The 22,628-nt window shown below is 41.2% G+C and overlaps 2 protein-coding genes across 2 annotated transcripts in view; one reads left to right on the forward strand and one right to left on the reverse strand.

Annotated features, from left to right (window-relative positions):
• Positions 1-8,750, reverse strand: part of CFAP61 (cilia and flagella associated protein 61) — a 125,561-nt gene extending 116,811 nt beyond the window's left edge. The window contains exons 1-6 of the mRNA XM_076335266.1: positions 8,648-8,750; positions 6,510-6,660; positions 5,231-5,381; positions 2,437-2,513; positions 1,398-1,465; positions 35-161 (exon numbers count right to left, since the gene is read on the reverse strand). Of these exons, the coding sequence (XP_076191381.1) occupies positions 35-161; positions 1,398-1,465; positions 2,437-2,513; positions 5,231-5,381; positions 6,510-6,660; positions 8,648-8,726 (653 nt within the window). The 5' untranslated portion in view covers positions 8,727-8,750. The remainder of the gene's footprint in view (positions 1-34; positions 162-1,397; positions 1,466-2,436; positions 2,514-5,230; positions 5,382-6,509; positions 6,661-8,647) is intronic.
• Positions 8,751-9,404: 654 nt separating this feature from the next.
• Positions 9,405-22,221, forward strand: CRNKL1 (crooked neck pre-mRNA splicing factor 1). Its single transcript, XM_076335269.1, has 14 exons — positions 9,405-9,472; positions 10,287-10,439; positions 12,055-12,146; positions 12,264-12,422; positions 12,780-12,946; positions 13,469-13,647; positions 14,308-14,478; positions 15,160-15,351; positions 16,120-16,179; positions 17,317-17,397; positions 19,840-20,079; positions 20,494-20,595; positions 21,179-21,427; positions 21,968-22,221. Exons 1-14 carry the CDS (start codon positions 9,425-9,427, stop codon positions 22,133-22,135), a joined length of 2,061 nt encoding a protein of 686 aa, XP_076191384.1. The 5' UTR covers positions 9,405-9,424; the 3' UTR covers positions 22,136-22,221.
• Positions 22,222-22,628: the final 407 nt, after the last annotated feature.

A 22,628-nucleotide genomic window follows, 5' to 3' on the forward strand; every position in this document is an offset into this window, starting at 1 on the left:
TGCTCATAAAAGTAGAAGGGAGAAACTGCATTACCTCGCTTTGCGAACATACAGCTGTGGGTGACACCAGTGTCTGGGGCACACAAGCAGGGTAAAGTTTCTATCCGCTACTGACCCTGGGGCAGTCATCATCTTTTCAAAGACATTTCCCATGTCTGGCTCTGCGAATGACAAAAATCTGTTAGGAGCAACAGAGAAACTTCATTATGTAAGCTTTTAAATTACCAGCAAAACTGTTTGAGGAAAATGGAGTTTTGAACTTAAACCACAGATGGCATTATGCTCCAAGTCTTTTAAGGTAAGCAATGAAGCTGAAATGACAGTAGTATAAACATGTGAAAGAATTGCTACTGGATTAATTTGTTAATTAATCCAGCACCCCAAACCTGAATAAGCTTCAAAGCAATCAGAAATTGGTAGGATCAAATCCCTATAGAAATACTAGTCTTATCACCAATACTATACGCCACTGAAGAATCTCTTTGTCAGGACTCGTTATGTTGAAGGAAAGTTGACATTTGTCGCTAGGATAGGTTTGACAAAAGCCCTTATTCAGGTACTGTTTTCTGTAGTTGACACACCACTATGGAGTTTTTCAGCATGACTGGGAACTAAGATGTCTAAGAAATTGGCCTTTCAGAAAAGGTTCTAGTTCACTTCCAGGAAAGCTCCAACCAAAAATCAGTCATTAAGTAGATGCTTGGTTTATTAGTCTGAATTCAGGACTGAAATTCCAAGTCAGATGCTGTTCTCTGATTAAGATGTGCATTCTCCATATTTGTACCTCTGCTCTGAAAGAAATAATCCTAGTTTCCTTCCATGTCTCCAGCACCCCTTCTGACCCTCGCCAAAGTGTCCTCTCCCCATCTTGTACTCACTTGGCTAAATAAGAGAAAGTACCTGATGTGACTGGTTCTGATGTATGGGCACAATGCCTGGCTGACATGTATGAATTTATCTATGTGTGTGCCTGTGAATATACATATACGTGCCAAGTGGCCTATTAGTCATTGTTTCTCAAAGTACAAGCACTGATTTAAATCTCTTGACTCTATTCAGCCAGAAATCTTCACAAAACTTGTAGGAATTTATTTCTGAGATCTTTACTCCTGTTTGAAGTCCTGCCTGTTTCTGGCAAATTTAAAGACTGCAGGAAATGGATAGACTGCTGAATGGACTGCTGGAGCGAACATGTGACCACATAAACCTCTTTTACAAGGTATGTCCATTAGAGGATACTTTAAGATTGTGTTTTCTGCATGTTTAGAAAATGATAACTGTTCTCAATATTTAAAAAAGCAACACAAAAAAAGCCCACCAACACAGTGCATATTAATGATAATGAGATTCGAGGTTGTTCTCATTATTTTAAGAATAAAATAGTATTAAATTCTTACCTAAATTCTCATCAGCTGGTATGAAGAGAAGTATAAATTCCAGTTCTGGTACTGTGATAAAAGCTCTCCTGGACAAATAACATGACTGTATTGAGTCTTTTGTCATTACACCCACCAATCAGATACAGCAGCTAGGGTTTTTTTAAGATATATATATATGTATTTAATATATAAAATTTTTTCTCCAGTGTCTCCCATCTTCCTTTATGAGTCCACATGGCTCAAAAATTAAAACATTTTATTTATGACAAATAAAAGCATATGAAATTCATCTGGGCATTTTTTTCACCTTATTTTTTCTACCTTATTTCTCTCTTAATTTCCTAATCCTTAGATTTCAGACATCCTCCTTTTTATATCAGTTCCCCAGTGGTGAAAAAATTAAAGATGCCACATCTCTGCTGGCAGATCTCTGACCTGGCACCTGGATAAGATGGCACGACACGACAAAGTAACTGTAAATTCAACAGCAACAGCACCAAGTGCAATTCACTGTTTATGTAAGTAGATTCTAAGTATACCAAACAACCTGAGCAATGGTTATATTTGAGTACTGAGCTAACACAGTAATATATTGTGCTGTTTGTACTGTATCGTTTGCAGCCTTACCATATAATCTGTAGCTAACAAACTATCAATAGACTACCTGGGAACAAGTGTATTCCAGAAATATCTACAGCTTTTTAAGCTTCCTGCTCAGTAATGCGCTTTGATTTGAACAAGTGGAAATTTAGGAAAAAGAAAAATCAATCTGCCTTGCAACTGCAGTACTATTTCTGTGGAACATTACAGCAAAGATACAGCTAAACCTTAACAGTGTTTGGGAAGCGTACTTGGAACTGTAACAGCTTGGTTTCAAAGCCAACAGTGCACGTTTGATTAATACAAGGTTATGTTTTATTACCTTCCGAGACTGTTTAGAGGGGTATTTAATTTTGATCCAGTGATCACCTTAAGGCATTTTTAAATTCCATAGCCTCTCCAAATGATAGTAGGAGAGTACACATGCTTCACTACAGAAAGTTACATGTGAACTCACCTAACAATTTCTTGGGAACATCCAGCTGCATATTCTTCTTTTGCCACAAAAAGATGCATGAACAACGTGTTCAAAGGCTACAAAACGAGGAATGAAAATCTAAACACCATGCAGCTAATATTTATTAAGTCAACCCAAGTATTAATATGCACATTTATTTCCAATATATATGATCTGCACTCAAAATGAGTAGCTTTACATATACAGGTAACTTCAAAGCATGTGTGGATAAAGTTATGTGATTAAAGGACTTTTTTTAATATCACGATTTGTGCTTCTGCAATATTTTTGATTTACACTCAAGCTTACTATTGTTTGACTACAATATACATACATTTCATATTTAACAGTATTAATTCCAGACTGACAACATTTTAATTAACCACAACAATTTAACAACTAAATCTTAACAACATTTAATTTAACATTTGGCTGATAAAGACATTCTTTCTAGGTTTAAAAAAAAAACCAAAAGCTCACATACTTCTCATACTCCTAAAATGTTTTTTCTTTAAAAGAAGAAAAATTACAAAGTCTTAAGATTACATCATTAGACAAATTTAAATATCCAGGCAGAAACAGGGCAGACTAAAAGACATCTTTATCCTATGTCTCCAGTTAACCTAGAAAACACTAGCAAAGGAAAACCCTTGTGCTGGAATGGAAAGTGCTATTAATTCAGCTGTTTTCTCTTGCATATTAATTTCAAGTGCTGAGTCAAGGAAGGTCTACCTGTACATGAAATGTTTCTACAAAAAAATATTTTAAATGGGAAAACTTGAGGTCTTCTGAATAGTTTAATATTCAACTAAAATGTCTTGGCTAGAGTCACCAATAAATTTCAGCAACTTTAGAGCAAGAATGATTTTAATAGATGTTGCAGTATATGGACCAGCACAAAGACAACAGGCTATTTTAGTGAATAAACATCAAAAGCCATTTCTATTAAAAAAGAAAAGAAAAAAATCAGACTTTTCTTTTTTTGTTTGTTTTTTAAATGCAAAAGAAAAAGGAAGAAGAAGGGAAAAAAAAAAAAAAGAATGTTTTGTTCTTGAGGTTCAAGAGGAGGCCCAGGAGGCAAGATTTGGCCTGTAACTGTTTCTGAATAGTGATGGTAACCAGGCAATGCTGTAAAGCATCTTCACTAATTAAATGCTGCACAAGTCAATTCCTAATTTAGACCTCTAAGCTATCTTATCATTTCTGCGCTCTAGGAAAAAGACTTGTCAACTAGACTTTTAAGAAATTCTATTTTCAGAAGATGTCAATTTTCTAAAGCACATCTGCATGGATTTAACCTGCAGTTAACCAACGATACCTCATCTAGTTATAACTCAGAATAGGCTCAGTTGTTTTGTCAGTGCAGAAGCATAAAACATGTACTGAATCTTCTGTAAGTATTTTAGAAAATAATCTCCATTCTAGAAAAAGAAGAGTTCTTCTGTTCCTTGTCAATGTTCCAAAGTACCTTTCACTCCTGTTTATGAATAGTAATTCCTAACATGCTCAAGCTCTTTTTTTTTTTTTTTTTTTGTCTTTTCTCTTTGTATGCTCCTGCACTCCAAAGTCAGCTGCAGCTTTGCTGCAAGAGATATTGTCGAGCAGGCCGCCTGAGGAAGAGCTTGCAGAACTGACAGCACAGCATAACCGAACAGGAGCAGCTGCAGCTGCACAGTGAATGAAGTGGTTGCGCCTGCAATATGCCTGTACACAAAGTACTGTTCAAGTGACAAAGAAAACAGATTACAAGAAAATTACATGGGTTTTTTCTATACTCCCTTCGGCTGTAATAATTTTGTTTCTTTTAATGGCACACAGCATTTTCAAATACAATTGCTGTATTTGTCAGTTTTTCTGCAAGCCATTGCTTAACGTCACCCAGAACAACATTGGAAAACTGATGAACAAACTGTCTAGAGATAATTTCAGTACTGCCAATACCTTATTCTGGCATGTGCTGCCTAGCTTTTGGGTGTTTATGGTTAACATTTTCCATCTTTTCTCAACAATCACAGGAACTAGTTCCTAGCAGGACTGAATGATGGGCAGCATTTGAATCCTGAACTTTTAAGTGCCTATTTCTAGTCCATAATTCCTAAGAGTAATTCATAAACTTGACCAAGGAGCCTGTATGAAAACTGGCACCACACAGAATGGAGCGCAGCAATCTCCACACCAGCACCAAACAAGCTTACTCCAGAACAAAAGATGCTCATCTCAGCATGGTTCTCCACCCAGTGTAAGTCACCATCCTTCTAGCAGGGGTACACTCCCTGTCCCTTATTCTTTCTCTGAAGCCATGAAATTTGCATTCAGTTCTGTAAATTAGCAAAACTTTATTCCAAAAGGTGAGAAATGAGGATTCCAGTTCCCTTACAGTGAGAAGGGCCTTAAAGCAAGGACTCCACCTCCCAGGTAAATGTTCTGTTAGGTAACACCAGAGCTGGACAGCTTTTTGAATTAAAAGTGTTGGTGACAGCTATGATTCACACCGCTCTCAGCGCTAGCACAATGCATCAGACATGTCCTGCACATGTCTGGCAAAGAAAGGCCTTGTGTTCCCTAACTGCCATCCTTACAGCTACCTTCAGTTACTGTAGTGGCAAAAGCACAGGTACTCATGAATTTCTGAGCACTTGAGGATTTAGTAAGAAATCTGACGATCACCTTCTTCAGCCTGAATGCCTCAAATCTACCTAAAACAGATTTTAGATGCCTATGCCTATTTTCATACCTAAGCCTTAAATGAAAACTCAACTAAAATCACTCAACTAAAATCACACAATTTACTTACAGTGCATTTACTGTTAATGTAGTTTTCATGTAAGAATGATTCCCAATCAGACTGATCGGTGATATTCCAATTTGGATAGTCCAGAAAGACAGCATGGGCTACAACCTCATTCTTCTCATTGCAGAGCGTCAAAGCAAGATTTGATTTTTCTCTGTGAAAACAATTTAATTTTGCAGAAGTTGAAGAAACTACACAAAGAAAAGTGACTGACTGTTAATTCAGCCTGTTAGAGTAGCAAAATTAACCATGTTCAAAAGTGCTCCCAGGATCAGGCCTCAATAAAACTTTATTGCCCACATCCTAACTTGACATTATTGCTTCAATTCCAAATATTTCTTTAGTGTATTCTGACATTATAACAATTCACATGATTTTTCAAATCCTCAATTACTATGAATTTTATATGCAAGACTTAAATGTTCCCTTTTTCTTTGCATGTTTCTTCATGCATCTATTTTTTCCCCCAAATAGCTGGTATCTGAGACATTTGCCATTAAGTCAAGTGGAAAAAAAAACTAAGCGACCCATCAGCATTTCACATAGTCTATCATCTTTCATCACTGTACAGAAAGATGAAGTGCAGAAGGTTCATCACTATCTCCGGTGATGAAGGTATGGTAACAGAAGACTTCTACAGCCACCCATTTCCACTAAGGACATTGCCATGCAAGCAGCAAGGATACAGATATCAAAACACGGAGGATATTAGGTATCTTGGGAGCATGAAAAGAAGAGGCACGTTGAAATGTATTTTATGGCAGATAGAGGCTGTCTCCCAAGGTAGAATAAAGAGAGGCAAAAAATAACCAATTCCTTTCATTAAGGGGAAACTGGAAGAGAAGGAAAAGATTTAGACATACACAGGGAAAGAAAACAGAACGGTCACAGCCACAAAGTGATTAAAAACCCTAGTCCCTGCCCCTCTACTTCTATCACTCTCCAACAGGCAAAAGGATTCAGTTAGATGGAGCAGACAGCAGACATTGGAATCTGATGGTTTCATCAGGTATTATTATTTCTTCTGAACTTTTATAAAAAGGAAGCTAGAGTCTATATAGAGTCAAATCATGTCCACCATGCTGGCATCAATGATCCAAGTTTGCACAGTCGTGCATGTGGAGAAGAGATGGAATCAGATTTTCTCTCCCTTTTTGTGAAAAGTCATTATGCCACACCATGTAAAGGCTCATAATGTTTTCTGCCATTTTAAATGTAACATAATTTCTTGAAGTTTCCTGCAAGAAAGGTAATATAATATCCCTAAAATACTGTTACTTACAAAAGGTACATGACATCAACCCTTCCAAAAACTACTTCTGTAAAATGGCTGAAGAGGCCGATAATATCTGAAACATCACGTGATTCTGTTCTTCTGGCACTGACCACTTCTGGATTTCCTCTGGAAGAAGTTATTGTAGTCATCTTACAGACTGCAACAAAAAAGAAAGAAAACGTTGCTGTTCTTGTGGATCCCGCTGCAATACATTGTTCAATGTAGTTACTTGAAATGGATTTTTATATAAACTGTGAAGCAGTGCGATTCAGATGGATTTAAGTGCCTAGTTCCTGTAGACCTCTACAAAAATACATACTGCCTGCGTATACATACGGCATGCAAACAGTGCACAAGTAGAAATACAGCAGGCAATCATCCCTATTGTATGTATTCTACATGCTACACAGGAAACAAATGCTTTTAATAGGCTACAAATTGCTTTTACATTTATAGGCATTTGCATGCTATCAGAACAGTGCCCATCATTAATAATTTCAAACTTAATAGCCTTAAGTCTACAGGTATGTGAGGATCAGCTGCAAACAATCAGTATAAGAATGCCCTGGTAACATTAAACAGCAATTTCAGGTGAGTTAAGTGTATTTTGCCCAAAACAGCTCCTCAAATTTCTTTTTAAGTCAAAGCGATGCTTAAATTTCAGAAGGAATTGATATAGCTTCCCTGCCCAGAAGAACAACATTTTTGTGGTTCCACATTCTCAGAATTTGCGAGGTCCAAGTGATTTATTGACATGCCTAGCAATTTCAGAACATACAGGGGCAACAGGCATTCAGACCATCTATGACTATCAACTAACAGTTCATTTATCTTTCAGCTGTGTTGCTACTCGATATTGTAGCCTGTTCTGATGTAATCAAGAATTAAGCATGTAAAAAACAAATTGACCAAACACAGCAACTGTCTGCAATTTCTTAAATATACTTGTGCAGAACATAGCATTAGTAACTCAAAAAAAAAATCTCAATAACCAACATACCTAGACTAGCAGAACACTCTTCCCAATCTACTAAACACAGTAGCCATTTCTAACACTGGCTCCAAACCCAGATGTGATGCCCAATTATTAGGCCCCACAGATCCCAACTAAAATGGGGTAACAAAGGAAACCCTGAATTTTATATCTTTTAAATACAAAGAAAGTCATGTGTGCAGCGACATCTTTCACACACAGTCGAGATGCTATAGGTGACACCACAGGTCTCAGTCATGCAAACAGACATTTGCAGAGAGGTCCCGGCACCAACCTGAGGCAAAATGTCCTCTGCAGGTTTTAATGCATGCACTTAGTAAACAGAATTGTGGTTATGTAGAAAGAACTAACTAGGGTAGAGTGTACTTATTACTGAGTAGAACGATAACATCTACAAATTATACTAGCTTGTGTAAGCAACTTCTCAAACATCTTAAGTTGTAAGATATATATAGTCTTCCTAGTGGAGTGGAAGGCAACTGTACCCAGGGGTAAATGACAGGTGATTCTTAAAATGAGCAAAGAAAATGGCCACATAATTCACTTGTACATTTCATTAAGTAACTGCAAACTGAGAGGCTACTAAAATAGTTGGTTATTTTTTATTAACGTCAACTCCATATATCAAATAAACAGGAATTTTAAAGTGTCCTTAACAAACTTAAGTCTAGCATTGATTACTTAGAATCATAGCCGCCCAGCGCCTCTCCCCGTGGAAGCTCTCCCGCCTCCAGCGAAGCCAGCGACTTCAACTGAGGAAAACAGCTTGCCACATTTTCGTATTCAATTGTTTAACTTAAAGCACTGAAAAAAATATCACCCCCTTCTCCTCTAGCTCCCCTTAAAGGCCCTAAACACTCATGCAACCATGACTGACAGAAAGCAGCATTTACACATTAAAAATGTACTGTTTTCGTAAGAAAATGCACTGTTCCAACAGCAACTCCTGTATTTCTACTGTGAGAGCAGCATACTATAGATGAGACACTTGGCAAAACAGATAAAGAACCGTTCCTCTTCCGAACTAGCGCTTAGAATAGCTTCCTCTCTGCCTCCTTAAACAAATACTCTCTTTTTAAGCACAAGTGGGATTCCCGCGTGGTATGTTTTTTTCTGTTTCTGATTCAAAACACACGAAACACGTACATACCATAGGTGTGCGCCTCAGGAGACTTCTGCAGGGTACCTGACGGCTTGGAGAGATGGCAGGCAGCACCTACGCACCCCATGCCAAACGAGGCCAAGAATTAACGGCTTGCCCCAGCAGCAGGGAAGGAGCTTGCCGACCATTCCCATGCCCGAAAGGCAGAGGGGAACGAGGCCAGACCCAAATTTTAAAGCTCGGGCGGCCCGGAGGAAGGCTAGTAGGTCTAAGAACCGGGCAGAGCTCTCTCGCCTGACAGGAGCGAAAGCGGCACGGGCAGTTAGGGCGGGACAGGAGTTTAACGCCCACACTATTAACACCTCTCGGGCCACGCGTCGGCAGCACGGACCCTGCCACACCGTAAAAGACGCAGCAATCGCTCTGACTGTCGCCACTCCCCCCGGCCCTGGGCGCCCGGCGGCGGCGCTCGCCTGCCGGCCCGCAGCCCCCACAAGCAGGCGAAGCCCGCCCCGCCCGGACTCCCGCCCGCCGAGCCGCCAGGGGGCGCCGTCTGGGGGCACGGGGAACCGTTTGACGGTGTGGGACCTCCGGCTGCGCCGGGCGCTCACCTTCCTCCCGCTGCGACGGGCAGTCCCTTTACCCGGCGCTGCCGGGGCGGGGCGGGGCGGAGCAGAGCGGAGCGGCGCGGTCAGGGACGGACGGACGGACCCCCCGCTCCGCTCCCCGCCTCAGGACGCGCCGCCGTTACTCCGGCAACGACGCGCGCCGGCGCTGCGTGAGGTCAGAGGTGACGGGGCGGGGCTAGCACGGAGAGGCGGCAAGATGGCGTCTACGGCGGCCGGCAAGCAGCGGATCCCCAAAGTGGCGAAGGTGCTCGGGAGGGGGCGGCGGGCCCGCGGCCGGGGGGGGGGGAAGGGTGGTCGGGCGCCCGCCCGCGCCGGGCCCCGGTCCTCGGAGCAGCGCCGGGCGCCCCGCAGCTCCCCGCGCCCTTCGGAAAGCGGGTGAAGCGCCCGGTAGCCTTTACGGTGGCGCGGCGACGCCGACACACGGCGCGAAGCAAACGCGGCCGGCTGCCGCGGCCCGCTCCGGCCGCGGCCCCTCCGCCTGTGCAACCGCCGCCCCCCGCGGCCTCAGGAAGTTCCGCCTCTCTTCGTGCCCCGGGCAGGGGCCGGTAGGCTGGGGCTAGTGCTGGCGGTAAGGCCCCTGGCCACCTCGGGGGGGGGGGTCCCTGGGGCTAGTGCTGGCGGTAAGGCCCCTGGCCACCTCGGGGGGGGGGGGCCCTGGGGCTAGTGCTGGCGGTAAGGCCCCTGGCCACCTCGGGGGGGGGGGCCCTGGGGCTAGTGCTGGCGGTAAGGCCCCTGGCCACCTCGGGGGGGGGGCCCCTGAGGCTAGTGCTGGCGGTAAGGCCCCTGGCCACCTCGGGGGGGGGGGGGGGGGCGGGCCCTGGGGCTAGTGCTGGCGGTAAGGCCCCTGGCCACCTCGGGGGGGGGGGGGGGGCCCTGGGGCTAGTGCTGGCGGTAAGGCCCCTGGCCACCTCGGGGGGGGGGGGGGGGGGGGGGCGGCTCCAGACCCTTCCTCGGTGAACGCGGAACGCAGTAAGCCGGCGGAGTAAATTCATCACGGGGAGGTTTTTCAGTTTTGCATCGGAAGGAGAAAGGGTGAATCAAGCGCCCTTACTTTACAGGTGAAAAATAAAGCGCCTGCAGAAGTTCAGATCACCGCGGAACAGCTTTTGAGAGAAGCAAAGGAGAGAGAACTTGAACTTCTTCCGCCGCCGCCGCAACAGAAGATCACAGATGTTGAAGAGCTAAATGACTATAAACTCCGGAAAAGGAAGGTAAAGGGAAAAAACAAAAAAAAAAACCCTAATCCTGGTGCTCGTATAAAGCACTAAAATTTGACTATGTTTTAACTTAAACAAGATGTAGTCTATATTACTCGTGGATTTTCCAGATGAATAGCAATTCTTAAAAAAACCCTAACATTTTCATGTAGCAGAAAATGCTACTTTTGTGTAAAAACTGTAAGTTAAACGTGTTGTTTAACACAAAATTTGGTAGTACACAACATCTCACGTGAGCACGTTCAACATGTTCAGAATGTTGCAAGGGTAACTACATACATGGCTTATATGCAGCTCCTTCATCACCACTAGTATCTGCCCAGTCAGCATGACAGAACACTGGCAAGCTTTACGGTAATGCTGCTGCGTTTTCCACGTCAACTGTTTGAAAAACGCAGTGTCTTCGCAAGTGATATTTCTGTTCTGTATAATTATGGTATTACTTAGCACACTTTAGAACACAACTTTCTACACCACTCATGGTTATGTTTGACGATTGTCTTGAAACTTGACCATTTTGCATGTGAAATTTCAGGTATAATTTTTTCTTCTTTACTTAAAAGAATTGCTTTGCTGGTGCAAACTTCTCTACGGTTTTGTTCTGCTTTTTCCTTTGATAATTGCTGTCCTGGATCAGCAAGGCAAGCATATCCCTGACAGGGAACTTCAAATGTTTTCAGCACTCAGCAGCTTTTCTAGATACAGACAGCATAAACTAGGGCTATCAGTCCCTGAAGCGTATATGCATGTGTTCAGAACCGGTGACGGCTGTAGCACAATACAGCATCCCTGTACTCAGCCCCGAGTGGGTGTTCATTTCCCTCCTTACCATAGCGGCTAGGACTCCTTGTGAAGACTTCAGGCCTCGCCGTGCTGGATGCTGGTGTACCTCACTCGGGCACGTGCAGAGCAACTGGAGTCAGGTGATCAACACCACAGCACTGCAAAAACAATGTTTGATGTTACCTTTTTTCATCTCTCATATGAACGGCAGTAACGAGCCACCACGTTAACTGTGTTAAACCATGTTTAGCCACATATTAAATACCAATAGCATTGATCCTGACAATAGCCGACCACGAGACTGAAGATGCCCTCACCATTGCACTGAGCAGTGAAATTTGTCTAGCACATTTGATGCCAGCATATTAAATCCAGGGAATAAGGCATCACGCTTTAAAGAAAAAATTTAGAGCAATGACACATACAGGTTAAAGTGACTAAACTTGTGCTGGTGCAGGTATATTCAGGGTTGTCTGCAATGACTGGATTCCATCTGTCCGGGTAATGTTGCTATTGAAACATTAAGCAGGAGATTAAAAAAAAAAAGGGTAAGATTTTAGTGCTGTCAGTTTTTATTCCATCGGTATTTCGGGTATCAGGTTGCAGGAACTTGAGTTTAGTCCTATTCTGTATGGTGATCTATGCTTCTAGCTTCTCAGTTATGCAATTTTTAGAAAGTGTTAATAGTATTGAGTATGATTTGTTACTACATCTGCATGGGCATAAGACATTTGGAATTCATTCCAATAATAATCTATAAGCCATTTATAACAAGATTGGTCTGCACAAAGGGATTTCTTTCTTACAGAAATAATTTTCTCCTCAGACTTTTGAAGATAACATAAGAAAAAACAGGACTGTTATAAGTAACTGGATAAAATACGCACAATGGGAGGAAAGCCTGAAAGAAATACAGAGGTAAATATGATGCAGCTGCAGACATCTCTTATAAACCTTTTAAGACACGTGTTGACAAACACCATCAAAGTCTTGGAGGCACATTATATACGCATCTTACTTGTCTTTGCTTTCCAGAGCCCGTTCCATTTACGAGCGTGCTTTAGATGTAGACTACAGAAATGTCACACTCTGGCTGAAATATGCAGAAATGGAAATGAAGAACCGCCAGGTTAATCATGCCCGAAACATTTGGGATCGAGCCATTACCACCCTCCCCAGGGTGAACCAGTTCTGGTAGGTTTGCAGAGAATGGAGGATTGCTTCTACCCCCAAAGACTACAGACCACTTTTCTATTTTGGTACCATGCAAAAGTGCATTGTTTTCTGTTTCTCCAAGTCTTCAGGCTAGTCTGGAAAAAAAGACGAAGGCTTAAGTTTTGGAAAGGTTTTGTACTTTTCAAGTGGTAAGAGCATTGGGAGAGAAGGATGTGTGCCTGCATGCTGCCAATCACAACAGTATCTGTAGGCATTTCTGGGGTGCAAATGGGGAATAGGTGAAGAAATCTCACAGTATTGCTCTTACTAAGCACTCAAAAAATCCTTGTAATTTATGTGTTTACTATGTGTAAAAACTTGGTCTTGTTTTCTAAGGTATAAGTATACTTACATGGAAGAGATGTTAGGGAATGTTGCTGGATCACGTCAGGTGTTTGAACGTTGGATGGAGTGGCAACCAGAGGAGCAAGCTTGGCATTCCTACATTAACTTCGAGCTGAGATACAAGGAGGTGGACAGGGCACGTACCATTTATGAGAGATATATCCTTTTTAGTGTGTTGCGACACCTGCCCAAGTTTAGGCCTGCATTCTTCACTTTTCTTATCTATTCTGTCTCCAGCTATGTTCCTGTGCTCCTTTTTACTGTGGTGTGTCGGGAGTAAGCCACCATGCTGAGAGCCAGCACTAGGTATTAAAAGCATGTTTAGTACATGCCTCCAAATTCAGTTAAGTGAATGTAGTATCTTGCCACAACAGTGTATATTTAACAGCACTCATGCTTCCAGCTTTTTTGCAGTCATCATTTGTTTCAGATTTCTCCTCCTTAAACTTCTCCCTGACTCTTGCCTGATTTTTATCCCTTTTTAAGTTTTCTTGAAGTTCTCAGTAAGACACAAAGCCTTTGCATGCTTAGACCTGTTTTGTGTCTTCTTCCCAGTTGCATTTTTTGCATATGCCATCCTTGGGAGTTGTTTCATATAGTCCGTGACCCTGTAGTGACTGGGAAGAATGCCATTTGAAATGTCCAATTCAACCACCATTGTTTCTTTAACATAGCTCTACTTGTTATTGTTCATCCTGATGTTAAGAACTGGATCAAGTACGCCCGCTTTGAAGAGAAGCACAGTTATTTTGCTCACGCAAGGAAAGTATATGAGAGGGCAGTGGAGTTCTTTGGAGAAGAGCATATGGATGAGCACTTGTACGTGGCTTTTGCAAAATTTGAGGAGAACCAGAAAGAAGTAAGACCTTCTTGATAATACATCAGACTAATACCAACTGTCCCCACAATATTTCTTCTTGAATATCGAACTCAAGGCCACTTAACGTTCACTGCAACACTTGTGTTTTTCAGCACCTTATGAGATATTGTTACTGTAGTCTGAGTTAAGGAGACAATATTTTGCTTAGCTTCTATTTGCCTTTTGGTGACATCAAGGAAATATGTTCTCAGAAAGGTGGGCACCAAATCTGCCAAGCCTGAGAATGGTGTCATCAGATCAAATACATATCCTCAGATTTGTAAGTTTCTGAGAGGTTGTAGGCCTGCATGATAAAAAACTGAATTAGCCACGTTTTTCCCAGACGGTCTCTTTAAAGTGCTCAGGCCATTAAGGAATTGAAAACATTCTGTGAACCCAAACCCACAACCTCTTAAAAATATTTTAAGTATTCCAAACCTGTAAATGAATGGTGGGTTTTGGTATTCACAGAATTTCCCCCCCCCCCAAAGTTTGCTTTAGGACAGGACTAACACAGATCTCCCTGAAGAGTAATCGTTTACATTGAGATATTCTATGATTCTGTATTCTATTAAATATTGCCAAAAGCTCACTGAAAAATTGTGGGGAGGACAGAAGCTGCTTTGTAAATATTACTCAAATGATATTTAATATTTTCAGTTTGAAAGAGTAAGGGTGATCTACAAGTACGCCTTGGATAGAATTCCAAAACAGGAGGCCCAAAATCTCTTCAAGAATTACACCATATTTGAGAAGAAGTTTGGAGACAGAAGGGGAATTGAAGACATCATTGTCAGCAAGAGGAGATTCCAGTATGAAGAGGAAGTGAAGGTATGTGTTACAACTATCCTCTGGGCTCATCGTACATCCAGCTGCTGCTTAAGGTACATGAGTGTCTCATGATATGAAGGCTGATGAGTTTTATGTTACCCTTGATACTCAGTCCAAGAAAATACCAAGAGATCGCTGTTCTTTTTGGAGGCAGAATTCCATCCGTGGGGGAGAGAATGATACTTGCATTCGCTGCTTTTTTGTTTCTGCATTCTAGTGTAGATTGTGGAGCCAAAGTTTTTGATTTAACTCAGAGCTCAGTACCCTTCGCAGTCATCTTAGGGGATAATGCAGTTTAGCTTGTAACTTACTTCTGTTGTGCAGTAACTGTTACAGGACACCTCACCTGTGTGTAAATACCTTTCTGTGAGAAAATGGGTGTGCCCCACATATCTACTCTTCACTGAATTCTGCATATTCCATTATTTCCTCTTCCCTTCTCACAGTTCAGTTTGTTTGCCTTCACTTAAAGAATGTTTGTAGGTAAAATAAAGAAATAAATGCACTTTAACCCAAAAGCTCTAGCTTAAGCATACCTGAGACTGACAGTTTTCATTAATTTTCCAATGATCTATTTTAAAGGAGAAATTCTGAATAAAAACTGTAAGTAAAGGCACAGGGTCTGTTATATGTAGTTACTGAAGTTTCTTTCCCATTTCCCTGCTCCCATCTTTCTGGAAGGCAAATCCACATAATTATGATGCATGGTTTGACTACCTGAGGTTAGTTGAAAGTGATGCAGATGCCGAGACTGTCCGAGAAGTGTATGAAAGAGCCATCGCCAATGTTCCCCCAATTCAAGAGAAAAGACACTGGAAAAGATACATCTATCTTTGGATTAACTATGCGTTGTATGAAGAGCTGGAGGCAAAGGCAAGTAGTAAGAAGTCAGGTGGTTTTTTTTCCTCTCCTTCCCAAGTATTATCCTTATATTAAATAACTAAATATTTTAATAAGAAAACCAAGAACTAAAATAGTATGTCTTACTTGTTTTGTGTAAATAGCAAATCCTGTAGCTAATTAAGTATGGGGTTTTTCCTCTTCATTTTTCCCTCCCATGTATAGGGGGAAAAAAATATTTGTTTCATCCCAGTTCATCCATAAACACACTGATAATAAAAACAGAAGTAGGTCTTTCTAGCTCCATCTGAATTGCCTTTTCCAGGCTGTTACCCGAACTTGTGAAATAGTTCTATATTTAACAAAACTAAGTTGTTCTGTGAAGCAGTCAGATTCTTGCCATAGTGGCCTTTTGAGGCTGTGCAAGTATTTTTTCTGTTATTAGTCATGTAACATTATAGCTGCTTTTTATTTCATAAAATTGTAGTGCAGTATACCTATTCAGTGTCTGTTAAAGGAAAAAAAAAAGACTTTTTCCCTAAAATGGGGACACTCTGGTTTTAGTGCCTAATTCTTAGTGTTGAATCTTGTTTTGAAAAGATGACTCCTACCGATTCTCAGAAGTTACCATCTTTGAACTGTGCACACTAAGTAGATAAGTACATTTATATCTTAAGTATACACAATCCTAAATAATGTGACTTAAAAATACTGATCTGCAGCTTTACAGTCATCACATGATTCAAAATATAGTGTAATCTTAGCAGTGAACACAGTACTTAATTTTGCCTGTTCTTACAGGATGCAGAGCGAACCAGACAAGTGTATCAGGCATGTATCGAGCTCATTCCCCACAAGAAGGTATGGCTCCTCTAGCAGTTTGTATTGAATCTTGGATTAAAATTCCCAAAATAAGATCCTTCAGTTTTCTCTCCCCCCAAAGGTTCAGCAGCTCCAAATGGCTACTAGCACATTCATGGAGATTCTGCTCAGGACTTCAAGTATCCCTTTCAGTCTCTCATAACGTCCATCTTCCAAAATTGATTGGGGTTTTTTTCCCAGCTAAGGTGTTAGATGGATGTGATTTGTATCATCGATGGGAAATAGCAGGCCACATACTGATGTCAGATTTCCTCATACAGATGCCATGCAAGGGTTTCTCTGGTATTTTCAAATTACTAAGTATGCTCTAAGAAGCTGAAATAACACATAGTCAGAGGATAGCATAGTACTATTAAGCAGTAGAGAAGAACTCTTATCTATTCTTTACTTGCTTGTTTTCTTCCTGAGGTTGGTCCTGCTGTAGCTGCTCTCAGCCTAGTTGCTTGCAGTCTCCACAGAACACTTGTTGTTCTGTTTTATATGGGGTTACTGCCTTTTGTAGCAACTGTTTCTAATTGTCTGCACGATCCCAGCTGAGGGAGGTGCATTTAATAAACCATCTTTCAGGTGTGTCTTCCCCATTACAATTCGTCTTCCAGGCTGATTTTTTGTCTTTGTGGGTTTTTTTGCCAGTGAGCTTTAACTAAAATATCCACGTGGCCAAACCCTTAAAACAATTAATCAGCATTGCCTTGGAATGTCGGGAAATCTTAGTTAATGTACTTCCTTTTCTAGTTTGTCATTAATCATGTCATCTGAGTATCAACTGTGTAGATTAGGATTAATCTGTAATTATTGGGTTGATTAGCTGTTAATTGATTCAGTGATAGCTGATATTTTACCAATCGATTGGTTAAAGAACCATTTTCTTTGTTTGAGAAGACTTCTGTCCTGGCAATTTTTGCTTTCATCCATGGTGGAATATATTGCTCTGTTCTGGAGACATTGTTTTGGGTTATGAACTCTCAACTTTTCAGCAAGAAGACACTGAGATCAAATGCAATTAACTTCAGTAGCAGTAACATCTTGTATAGGCAGAGTGATTATTTTTTTAACATATGCAGCAGCATTTACTAGGCTTCCAGCCTAAGCATCACATTGTTCTTTTTCTTTCAGTTTACATTTGCCAAAATATGGCTGCTGTATGCACAATTTGAAATACGCCAGAAAAGTCTTCCACTTGCCAGAAGAGCTTTGGTAAGCTTTTGTTAATCCCATAATTGACTTTACTAACTAATAGTAAGAAGGGAATGGCATTAGAAGATCTTAAATTGTCCTTTATAAATTGCTGTTTTAATCCACTTAAATAAAGCATCCGAGAAGTCTGCAGGGACCAGTACTTACTGTCATGTATGACTTAAAAAGAAGTGTAGCTTGATATGATGAATTAGCCATGGGCAGAAATGAATGCAGCTTTCTCATTTCAGTTGACAAAACACACATCGGCACACATCAGAATGCAAGAGTACCCAAATCAGCTTAGTGCACTTGGAAATTTTCAACGGCTGCTGATTTGTTTAAATGATACTTGTACTAACAATGGCGTTTTAAAAAGCATTTTAAATAAACAGGAGTTTTTGACTCTCCAGAAATTAAGAGCTGCCGAATAGTGTTTGAGGCCCAGCTGCCAGGCTGCTGGTAGAAGCAATCATGGGGACTTTGGGCAGGCTCAAGAGCTTCTGTGCGAATTCACTATGTGAATGTCAGCATGTCAGGGAACAATGGAGTACATTTTGGCAGCAAAACTTTTTGAAATGAAAAACTTCCTTTCCCTTCAGTTCAGATACTCTAAATAAGCCCAGTGATAGCATTAGGAATTTTGAGAGAAAGCTAATGTTGGTAACAGGTGAGGTGGTTTGACTTTAACGAGGAAACTGATGGGGTTTCCACAAAACCCATGGTACAGCAGTGATAAGAGCATGAATGTGAATGCCTACTGTAGGCTGACGCTGGACCGAGTCTGCCCCCAGTGTGCTAGTAAAGCTTTGTCTCTTGAGCTGGACTCCTGCCGGTGACCAGAAAAAAAATGAAGTGGAGGGGTTAAGGCCCCATGAGACTGTTATTGTCTCCCTGCAGGAGAAGACAACCATCTGTCCTGAAGCGTACTGCTGTTCTAGCTTGGCTTAAGATACCATCGCTCAACGTTACCATAGTCACCAGTCAGCACCCTGCTTATGGCTGCCTTTTTTTTAGGGGTAAATGTTATGGTAGATTCTGGAAAGGGTGCTTTGGCCCGTCTAGAAACATAAAGTTTCCTCAGTTTCTTTTAGGCTTCTCTTTTGTTGGTCTTTTTCCCTGTTGTTATTTAATTTCTTTGACAGACTTTTTTTTGGTAGGTCACCTTTTTTCTTATTTTGGAAACCAGATTTTGCTGCTGCAGCCATAATACTTTTTCGAACTGGACCCAGATTTGGCAAGCAGTTTCTTTCTTTCTTTTGCAATGAGTTGACTTTGAACCACCTCTTTGGCAAGAAGCCTTGCTCCTATCCTGAGGTGAGGGTCCCGCACTGTCACCGTGCAGAAGAGAAGGTCCAACTCCTGATGCTGAAACTCTCATCGGCATCCAGACAGGACCTTGCTCTGCCTTATTTTCACTGGTTGCAGATGGTTCGTGGATTCAGGGTCTGAGAGATGCTGGGACTTGGAGACAGGAGATCAGCTGGAGCCTATGCTGCTTAAGAAAATAGTAAGGGGGGGGCATGTGGGGAAGAACTGAGCATATTTTGAGATAGAAGAGGCATTTGTAGAGCTGGAGGGCCATAATGGTGACCAAATTGATATTCTCAAGTAGTGGTTTCCTCCATTTTTAATAAGTACAAAGATAATCAATGTGTAGGATAGTTGTGCAGGAGAATTGTAGTAAGGGAATTTGATCTCAAATTACTTAATTCACATTAGCTTGAGGAACAGAGGCTGCAGTGCTTAATAAATAATACTTGTCTACAGAAGTGACTCAGAGTGAAGCTCACTACATAGCTGTCTCAGATATGCCCATTCTTAACTCTTGCTTTAAAAGATTCCCAAATTAAGAATCAGAAACTGCTTTCTCACAGCTTGGCACCATGGTTTAGGACAAATAGCTTTCTTCAAATGCTGAAGCATATCAAAAAGGAAATATTTTTTTAATACATTATTCTCCATCTATCCATTATCGTAAGTCAGCAGGCAGGGAGCGTGGACAATTCTCTATGCGATGGTGAAATAGCAGTGGTGGTCCAGGAGACAGTTTCTCCTGATATAATTTGTTTTAAAAGATACTTGGGAACTGCCTACCTGGAAGACTGGTACAGACTGGTACTGTGCTTTCTTCAGCTTTTGATGCAAGATGAAGTGTTCATTTGATGAGCCAGGGTGAGTTTCAGCTAATACTTTGTTGGGAATCCATATTATGTGAAAGTGTAACAAGTTAGAAAGTTTTCTGCTTTGAGAGTTTTTGTTGATGTTTATGGATGCATGCTCATTTTGCAAACATTGGTTGGATGTCATACTGGCCCTGACCAGAGTCTTAAACAAACTGTGCTCAAAAATGAATTTTAGTTCAAATACTGAAGAGTAAACAGATGTTTAGAAAATAGAGCAGTTTTTTTCCCTTGCAAGATCTTTCTTTAAGTGGTTTTGGGGGTTTTTTTTGCTTAACAGGGGGCATCCATAGGGAAATGTCCAAAAAACAAACTGTTTAAAGGTTACATTGAATTGGAGTTACAACTGCGAGAATTTGATCGTTGCCGAAAGCTGTATGAAAAATTCCTGGAGTTTGCACCGGAAAACTGCACATCATGGATTAAATTTGCTGAACTAGAGACCATTCTTGGCGATATTGATAGAGCCCGTGCAATATATGAGTTGGCTATTGGCCAGCCCCGGCTAGACATGCCAGAGGTAAGGGGGTAGATGAACTTCACAGTTGGCACAATTTTAAGGTATTTATTACACAGTATGGCTAATTAAAATGTAAATAATCGACCAGCTTGAACAGAACTGCTTACCGTAGTGGCTTAGCCTGTCTCTCATTAATTTAGCATCTGTTTCTTAACAGGGTACGCATGACTATAAAACCCATGATAAAACATGGAGGGAGAAACATACTTACACGAGTGGGCTAAATGGATTATGTGCACAAGATTTGATACTGCGTAGTCGTAATCCTAGCTTGTACAGTCAATAAATATTCAGATCTCTGAAACTTTTTTCAGAGAAATTTCACATTTATCCATGTTCCTTCTCTTTATTCTTCTCCCCCCCCCCCCCAATCTCAGTGTGCTATGAACGTAATGGGAGACTTCTCTTTTGCAGGTTCTTTGGAAATCCTACATTGACTTTGAAATTGAGCAAGAAGAGTATGAGAAAACAAGAAGTCTTTACCGCAGATTACTTCAGCGGACACAGCATGTTAAGGTATGTATGGGTACCCAGAACACAGAATTGGTCTTGAATCTGGTCCATGGTGGATGGAAACCCTTGACTGCTTTGGTTGTGTGGGTTTTTCAAATCGACAGTGAACCTAAGTTCAGTACCGTGTCTGTGCCATGAAAAGGGGAAAGAAATTTCTAAATTACCTACAACAACAGGCATATCTTGCATGAAAGAAGGCTTTGCAGTAGGTTTCCAAGCAGCTTTCTTCCTGCTGAGTAGCTTTGGAATTTTAGTTGCGAAAACATTGCAAGGAAAAAATAGTTGTGATTTTTCCAATGAAGTTTGGTGCTGTCATTTGACTAAATTCAGACGGATTTATCATGACCCGAAACAACCGCAAGAAATTTGTCAACGTGGCTTACATGAATAGTCTATCTTGCCAAAATGAGGCAAATCTCACAACTGTGAAACAAACATGAATTTTCTAGGTATCTGCTTATGAAAAAGTACCTTAGGCTTGCACTGACATTTGCTTTTTTGGCTGCTTTGTTTTTTTAAACTATCACTTAGCTATCAAACTTCAGAATGGAGGTTTCAGCTTGGTTTTGATTTGCTTTCACCCCAGGTATGGATCAGCTTTGCACAGTTTGAGCTATCTGCAGGAAGGGAGGAGAGTTTGTCAAGATGCCGGCAGATTTATGAAGAGGCTAATAAGGCAATGCGAAACTGTGAGGAGAAAGAGGAGAGAGTCATGCTTCTGGAATCCTGGAGAAACTTTGAAGAGGAATTTGGAACCGATACCACTAAAGAGAGGATAGATAAACTTATGCCTGAAAAAATAAAGAAGAGGAGAAAACTGCAGGCTGAAGATGGGGTAAGAGGAAAAATTATGCAAGCAGTCACTTTGAATCCTTGGTGGCTGTATGCTGGGGTCGGGTACACAAAACAGTTGGCTATGATGGATGCTATAACTGCATACCAATTTTACTGCAGTAATTGAAAAAAAGCATTGGCCTGAAACACGTGCTGCTGAGCTCCTTGCTCTTCAGCAGGCTCAGTGGGCAGTTGATTCAGAGTGAAATACTTATACCAAATGCTCAAGCTACCTTTACTTTAAATTCCTACCATAGACAAATCAAAACAGCTTTAGGTAGTACTATGCAGATAGTGTTTGTTTCTTAACTTTGTTTGGGTAACTATAGCCAGGCTGTTCATCAAATCTGCCTGCTCATTACGCACAGCAGAAGTACTACTGTCTTACACCCGTTCAGCTCATTGGTTTCAGCTGCTGTGGATGGTCTAACAAACATTGATTTTAATTTTATCTCACTGTTATGCTGATTAGAAGCACCTTCTAATAGCTAACATTAACATGCAAATTAAACTTGCTTTGTGGTATTTTTTTTTTTCCTAGTCTGATGCTGGCTGGGAGGAATACTATGATTATATTTTCCCAGAAGATACTGCCAATCAGCCTAATCTCAAACTACTTGCTATGGCTAAGCTCTGGAAGAAACAGCAACAGGAGAGCGAAGCTGCAGAGATGGATCCAGACAAAGACATTGATGAAAGCCAGTCTTAATACATTGCCTTTCCCCGCCCCTTTTCTTGGGTATTGTACAGTATTTTCATTGGTGACAAATAAATGTATTAAAAGTTTTACTATTATTGACTTGAGACATTTTTTGTTTGGAAAAAAAAAAGCACCATATTGGAGTTGATTCACTTTAGTAGTCTGTTGATTTCCAACAATTAAAAGGAAAGGTCATGGGGCAACTGCAGGAGTCTGCAGCTATTACCAGTGATCTGAGAACTGGAAGAACTGGATGGCAGCTTTGTTTTTCATAGAATCATTAAGGTTGGAAATGACCTCTAAGATCATCGAGTCCAACTGTCAACCCAACACCACCATGCCCACTAAACCATGTCCCTAAGCGCCTCATCCACACGTCTTTTAAATACCTCCAGGGATGGGGACTCAACCACTTCCCTGGGCAGCCTGGTCCAATGTTTAACCACTCTCAGTAAAGAAATTTTTCCTCACATCCAATCTAAACCTCCCCTGGCGCAACTTG

The sequence above is a fragment of the Aptenodytes patagonicus genome, chromosome 3 (assembly GCF_965638725.1).
Source record: "Aptenodytes patagonicus chromosome 3, bAptPat1.pri.cur, whole genome shotgun sequence".
In the NCBI taxonomy this organism is placed as follows: domain Eukaryota; kingdom Metazoa; phylum Chordata; class Aves; order Sphenisciformes; family Spheniscidae; genus Aptenodytes; species Aptenodytes patagonicus.